At 42.6% G+C, this 7,767-nt stretch overlaps 1 protein-coding gene across 1 annotated transcript in view; it reads right to left on the bottom strand.

The window, feature by feature from the left end:
* loxhd1a (lipoxygenase homology PLAT domains 1a) overlaps window positions 1-4,511 on the bottom strand; it is a 23,510-nt gene extending 18,999 nt beyond the window's left edge. The window contains 6 exon segments of the mRNA XM_029444696.1: window positions 1-99; window positions 495-628; window positions 2,255-2,406; window positions 3,159-3,489; window positions 3,578-3,738; window positions 4,325-4,511. The exon segment at window positions 1-99 is cut by the window's left edge and continues 56 nt beyond it. Of these exon segments, the coding sequence (XP_029300556.1) occupies window positions 1-99; window positions 495-628; window positions 2,255-2,406; window positions 3,159-3,489; window positions 3,578-3,738; window positions 4,325-4,427 (980 nt within the window). The 5' untranslated portion in view covers window positions 4,428-4,511.
* Window positions 4,512-7,767: the final 3,256 nt, after the last annotated feature.

Consider the following 7,767-nt stretch of genomic DNA (forward strand, 5'->3'; position numbering starts at 1 on the left):
CCCTTCTTCATAAAGGCCTCGTCCACAGGAACCAGCTCCCTGGCGAGCTGCCCATCATCCTCATCGATAGCCAGCCAGCGCTTACAAGGGAAAAAGTACCTAAAACACAACATATGATATAGATATAGAACATATTGATATATTAATACAATAGTTTAGGACGGTCAAATGTGTCCAAAAATACTTAAAGAAAATGGACATCTCCATCTGTCACTTAACCGGTCATTTACCGTTTCCCGCCACACAGTGGCGCTCTGCAGACGCTTCATGTGCAAAGGTTCTGCTGCTATGTTGATGTTTTGTGAAACCTGTGGCAAAGACTTGGCGTCTACAGTGACATGGTGTAAATCATTTCTTATGTATGATATAAATGATTAACTATTTCTTTGTAATTAATTGGTTGAATTATTCAAAGGGATTATTGTGAAGATGCAGTTACACCTCTAAATGAAAGTGCTATATCTCTGCTCTCTTTGTGATGCATCGTGACTCACGTGGTGTCGTCTTTGTCATCTACAATTTCCACTCTGTCCAAAAACCATCCGGCACTGGCCTGACTGTTGTCATGTCGGATCCTCAGCTTCTTCAGGACGCCTAAGTCGACCGCTGTGATGCTGAAAATATCCTCCTGGGTCACACGCCAACAAAACAAAGGGTCAAGAAATGCCACAGGTCTCAGTTTAGCAGTCCAGGAGAAGCTCATTACTTATTTATCTGATCTGTATTTAACCTGCAAGGCTTCTTAGATCCAACATTTGTTTGCCAATAGAAGCTTCTGCAGGAAAGCAGAATCAATGATAACAATCACGACCATGTAGAACACAGCAGATCCAACACATACATCTGCAATACAGTAATGACCAGTGTACGAAGGAAGCCTCGGTTTTGCATGGACGGATTACTGAACGGATCGACCGGCCCCGGGGCCCAAAGTGTCAGGAGGCCCCTCAGCCTCCACCTACAACACCAGACCAGAAAGAGATGCAAAACGTCTACAGTCGCAAAGCAACTGCAAGGAGTCATAAAACAATTCCAATATGACCACAGAAATACAACAAGAGACACAAAAAGACTACAACAAGATGCAAAGCAACTGCAAAGCAACTGCAAAGCAACTGCAAAGCAACTGCAAGGCAACTGCAAAGCAACTGCAAAGCAACTGCAAAGCAACTGCAACTGCAAGCAACTGCAAAGCAACTGCAAAGCAACTGCAAAGCAACTGCAAGGCAACTGCAAGGCAACTGCAAAGCAACTGCAAGGCAACTGCAAGCAACTGCAAGCAACTGCAAAGCAACTGCAAAGCAACTGCAAAGCAAATGCAAGGCAACTGCAAAGCAACTGCAAAGCAACTGCAAGGCAACTGCAAAGCAACTGCAAATCAACTGCAAAGCAACTGCAAAGCAACTGCAAAGCAACTGCAAGGCAACTGCAAAGCAACTGCAAAGCAACTGCTAAGCAACTGCAAAGCAACTGCAAAGCAACTGCAAAGCAACTGCAAAGCAACTACTAAGCAACTGCAAAGCAACTGCAAAGCAACTGCTAAGCAACTGCTAAGCAACTGCAAATCAACTGCAAAGCAACTGCAAAGCAACTGCAAAGCAACTGCAAGGCAACTTCAAGGCAACTGCAAGGCAACTGCAAGGCAACTGCAAGGCAACTGCAAGGCAACTGCAAAGCAACTGCAAGGCAACTTCAAGGCAACTGCAAGGCAACTGCAAAGCAACTGCAAAGCAACTACTAAGCAACTGCAAAGCAACTGCTAAGCAACTGCTAAGCAACTGCTAAGCAACTGAAAAGCAACTGAAAAGCAACTACAAAGCAACTGCAAAGCAACTGCAAGGCAACTGCAAAGCAACTGCAAAGCAACTGCAAAGCAACTGCAAAGCAACTGCAAGGCAACTGTAAAGCAACTGCTAAGCAACTGCAAGGCAACTGCTAAGCAACTGTTAAGCAACTGCAAGGCAACTGCAAAGCAACTGCAAAGCAACTGCAAAGCAACTGCAAGGCAACTGCTAAGCAACTGCAAGGCAACTGCAAAGCAACTGCAAGGCAACTGCAAGGCAACTGCTAAGCAACTGCAAAGCAACTGCAACTGATCCTCTCTTTATGCTCAGCCGAGCGTCTCCTCGCTCGAACCTCATGTGTTCACAGATATGAGCGGGATGAATCTCACTGTCAGTTACACACAGGAAGTTCATCGACACTCAGATGATCACATAATAATGAGCACATCTCAAACTGAAACAGATGTTACCTGGCCTTTCTCAAATTTGTTGAGGTTGTTTGCCTTCCGGAGCTGTCGCTCCCCCGTGTCGCCGATCTCCCCGTAGACGTTGACGTAAACATTGGCATCCGTCCCCGCCCCCCACATCGTCCCAGTGAACACATGAACCTCATACGAGTTCACTGAGAGGAAAACAGACGCAGTGAGAAAGTTCACGTCATGACGACTTTATACGGAAGCCCAGAGAGAAACAAAATAAACGTATACATTTTCTAAGGCTGATATAAATAGTTTTTCTCTCCTGCGTTGATGAAGAACAGGTAAAAAAGCTTTGGCAGGTTATTTATTTGTTGTTTTCTGAAGTGTTTGTTGTTGTAATACTCATTTCGACCACAAGAGGCTGAAGCGCACCACTACTCCATGTTCTAAATACGACTAAAAGCATTTATATTTTCTTCCAGGTGAGTTAAGTTTACATAACGTGCTAACACACAATAAATACAGGATGTACCTTGTGTTTATTCAATTCAAGCAGATAGTATTTGAAATATATCTGAACGAACACGTCTAGAATTGGAAAGAGTTTATGTGTTAAACGGTAACATTTACAACCTTAAAAACACCAAAGACCCTCAAACTAAACTTACATAACGCTAAATACTAAATGGTCCCAAAAACATTTAGAGAGCATGAACTTAAAACTCTCCTGGAACATGAATACTTTTAGTTTAGAACATGCGGTGCACTTCAGCCTCTAGTGGCCGAAATGGGTATTACAACAACACTTTATTTTGTCTCCACCATAAAAACAGGAGAGAAAACAATTAAGATCAGACTTTTAAAACATTTATTTGTTCTTACTAGTCTTGCATTCATATACGTTATTGAAAATGTCACATTTAAAGCATACAGCCAGACATTACACTCTACTTACCCTCCAGGTCTTCATTGTCCTCAGTCAGCAGCTCAACCACAATCTCCCCATCCTCCTCATCCCTGGCCAGCCAGCGGCTGCAGGGGAAATTAAATGTCTGCACCACTTCCTGCAGCTTCTCAACCATCTCCACCTCCTCCTCTTCTTCTTTCTTCTTCTTCTTCTTGTCCTTCTTCTTGTCTTTCTTTACGTCCTTCTTCACCTCAACCTGCACCATAGCCATCATCAGCCGCTTGATGTCCACCGACTCCAGGAACCAGCCGTCTCCAATACCCTTCCCGTCATGGTAGATACGCATCTTGTAGATCTTACCGACATCGAGCGCCTCAATCTGGGTTTGCAGGTACGAAACATTGGGTCAAAGCAGGAACTTATATCTTGCATGCATTGCCACAACAAGACACAGGCTTTTTACAGACCCTGAAGATCTCAGTGGTGCCACGTTCAAAGTTGTTGGAGCGACTCTTGAGAGCGAGAACTTCAGTTTTTCCATCATCTCCGTAGATCTGACAGAAGACGTTGGCATTGGTGCCACCTGCACGCTTGTCCCCCGTGACCACGGTTACTTCATAGTTGATCACTGTTGGAGAAGCATCGCAGTATTATGTGTTTAAAAGGATGACTGTGCAGTACTGTTAACCCCTGTTAGAGAAGTTGCTCTGATGTCCTAAGAACAATGTCAGCGTCAAAAACTGGCATAACAATATATTTTCATTTTATTCTTTTACTTTTACTGATTAAATCTTTTGACTAATGTCAGTCCTGATCATAACTATCAAATATTCAATAAGTTTCAGAATTTTAACCATTTAAATGGTAGTTTGTTTACATAATGCCACTATAAAAACAAAAAAAAGACAGAATTGTTATTATTTTCTGTATATTAAAGGCTTTTTTTATGTCAATTATTAAAAACAACATTGATTTTGATGCATTTTTATATTTTGTGCAGGAAACTAAGATGAGAAAATGGTTCAATCAGGTGGAAAATAGTAAACATTGCGGTTTTAAGGGGACATTTCTGTTCAATACAGACTTATTATAGGAGCTGAGCTTCTAACGTAAAATAAAAAACTCACACCCTTGCCAAAATATATATCCATATGCATTAACACAGCCACAACAATAAGAAGGTAGAGTGCTGCTTAAGGGTAAATGCTATTTACATTGTTCAATGTTCAAGATCTCACTGGGATAGATCTCAACCTCCACTTTCCCATCAGCCTCGTCTTTGCAGAGCCAGCGGTGGCTCGGGAACATGTACTGCATCCCGTGAACTGGAACGGAGATCTGCACACTGTCCAGAAACCAGCCGGCCCGCAAGCCCTCATTAGTGTGACCAATCAGGAGACGGCTGATCTGTGAGCACACGAGAGGAGGAATAATAATAATAACAAGTACTGAACCATAAAGTCTGCTCTCTGTGAACTTGCCTGTCCGATGTCAAAGGTGTCAATGGTGAAGATGTCAGTTTGTCCCGTCTCAAAGTAGTTCCTGAGGTCGTTGTCGGAGACGGCCAGTAGCATCTTGTTACTGTCTCCTTTCTCCCCATACAGCTTCACGAACACCCTGGAGTCCGAGCTGGCCCCGCTCACACTGCCCGTCTTGATCGCTATGTGGTAGCTGACATCTTGAGATGAATTCATAAGCATTAATAGATGTGTTGCCCCCTTTTTTTGTTTGCTTAACCTACCGCTGTTTTCTGATGTTGCTTATGCACTCACTATAGAGGCGCAGGCCGTCTCCAGCCGGGCTTAACTCGCGCACAATCTGTCCATCGTCTTCATTACGGTCCAACCACCTGAAGAAAAACACACAAAAACACAGACAAATGTAATTCTATCGGAGTAAACAAAAAACACAAAGAAGATACACTTATTTAATCATTTATACAATTTATAAACATGGAAACAGTTTACACAATAAGATAGGGGAGAAAAAGACAAACATTAAAACACATGGAGCGGTTTATTATAGCAATTGCATTTGCCAGGACTCATTTTATAATTAGCTTCCATTTAAAAATGAGGCTAAAGCTTTAAAGCTTTTAAATAATAATAATAATAAATAATAAACAAATAATAATAAACAAATAATAATAATAAATAATAATGAATAATAATTACAATAATAATAATTAATAACAATAATAATAATAATAATAATAATGAATCATAATAATGAATCATAATAATGAATAATAATAATAAAAATAATTAATAATTAATAATTAATAATTAATAATTAATAATTAATAATTAATAATTAATAATAATAATAATAATAATAAATAAATAATAATAATACATTAGATTTGTATAGAGCTTCTCATGGTAACCAAGTCATATTTAAATATTTTAAATAATACACTTTATTAAGGCTAAGTCGTGATCATTATGAGGAAATTAAATCAGCATTCGCCTCAAAATAAATGTGATTAATCTGAACAAAGATCGCCACTACAAGCAAAACACTCAACAGCTGTTCTATGTTGTTCTACCTTCCCTTTTAACAGGACTGACAGACAGGAAGAGACTCTTTCCAAATGTAACTCTGCACCGTCACCAGCGGTTTGGCTCCAGTTACTGCAGAGAGCTGGCTGACCTCTGTGCATTTAGAGCCTATTTGTCGTGTCAAAGCCGTCCATCAGCTGACCAACCACGTAAACACACACTGGGAAAGTAGTGAACGTGAGCGTGCCCATTTACGAGGCTTTCAGGGCAATACATGTCCAGCTGTTTGGTGTTTTTGGTTACAGACTAAATAATAAAGACACTTATTTGCTGTATTGCCAAGAGTTACATTAGAAGATCAAGTCTCATATCTATACGATGAATAAGAAGATAAATACTGGAATAAAGACTGGAAGTCCTCCCTGCTTACAGCCGATATGCTAAATTAAGCCAAACTCCATCTTTTGTTGATGGATCCTGGTGGCAGAAAATGACAAATTGATTTATTTTGTATGAGTATTATTGCCTTGCCTGAAACAGGGGAAGTCAGTGGCCAAACTCTCTGGCTGTCCCTCCTCCCGGACCAACACCTTATCGAGGAACCATCCACATCCTCCACCGCGGCCATCATGACCGACGCGCACTTTGCGCACTTGACCCAAGGACACGGACTCAATGAGAAACTCGTCGTGCTGAGGGAAGACGGAGAGGACACTGGGTTTAACATGTTTGCGGTGCATTTCCCAGACTGTATTTGTATATATTGTGTGTATTAACGATGCACTAACGTTGCCCTTTTCAAACTTGTTGACATTGTTTTTGCTCATAAACATGAGTCGCTCCCCGGTGTCCCCCAGGTCCCCGATCACGTTGAGGAACACGCTGGCGTCGGTGCCACTGCCACTCACGTTGCCAGTGCAGATTGTAACGCGATACTTTATCACTGGAAGAGACATTATATTACAGACAGAGTTTGAACATCTGACACGTTATTCAGTATGAACTGAGCACATCTGTAAGCGTGTCTCTGTGTCTCACAGGGCAGCGGCTCTTCGATGAGCGCTCCGGTAGCTGGAAGCTCTCTGGCGATCTCATTGTCGTCTTCATTGATGTCCAGCCAGCGGCCGCATTCAAAGGAGTATTTCTCCATCGTCAGAGTCTTCAGCAAAGTGATCTGCAGAAAGTCGCAGCGTCATAACACCTTCAGACAGCAGTGACAGTAACACACCTTACAGCGAGTTAAAAGAAGTTACTTCTTTTCTGAAAGTGTAACTGAGAGAAGGTTTTGTTTTCTCTGAAACTATGTGCAGAATGCAGGTTAGTCGTATGGGAACGTTGTAACAGACTACAGATAGAGAGAGAGCAATGGATCCCACCGTCGCTAAATGCCAGCCAGCGAATGGATGTCTCTTCTCGTGCCAGATGCGCAGTTTCAGCAGTCTTCCCATTTCTGGCATTTCAATCTACAGTGAAAAGTGTTTTATTTGTAAACGATTTCCAAGAGAACAAGTGTAGATCAGCTGTGATGTGCTCAGCAGGTGATGCAGGGCTCACCATGAACTTATCAACCTGGCCCTGTTCAAAACTGTCCGAGTTGTTTTCCAGTCGGATCTCATCAGACTTTCCTTTCTCTCCATAGATCTGCAGGAACACCTGGGCGTCTGTCCCCGCCCCCTTCACGTCTGATGTCGTAATCCACAGGGACCACGGGTACTCTGGAGTAAAGAAGAGTAGATCGATTAGTTTAGTTTTAAAGAATTAAAAATGCTTTTCAATCAGAAACCCACTCTTCTGTTTCTTCTGCCTGCGAGACACCATCTCGTAGAGCTCCCTCTCAATCAGTCCATCCCCCTCGTCCTCGTCCAGCCACTTCCCGCACGGAAACGTCTGCTCGATGCCGGTGAACGGACAGTATATCACCACCTGGAGGGGAGACGTGTGCGTTGGTGCGTTAAAAAAAACACTTTGAGAATCACTCTGTTACCAAACAGAGAGGCGTGGTACCTTTTCACAGTACCATCCAGCACCCACAGCCCCGTTGTCGTGCCCGATGGTGACCCTGCTGAGCGGGCTGATCAGATCACAAATCTCCACGTTGAAGATGTCGATGAGGCCGCGCTCGAACGCACCGCCCTCCAGGAACACCTTGCCGCTGT

Source organism: Cottoperca gobio, chromosome 12 (assembly GCF_900634415.1).
Source record: "Cottoperca gobio chromosome 12, fCotGob3.1, whole genome shotgun sequence".
NCBI classification, from domain to species: domain Eukaryota; kingdom Metazoa; phylum Chordata; class Actinopteri; order Perciformes; family Bovichtidae; genus Cottoperca; species Cottoperca gobio.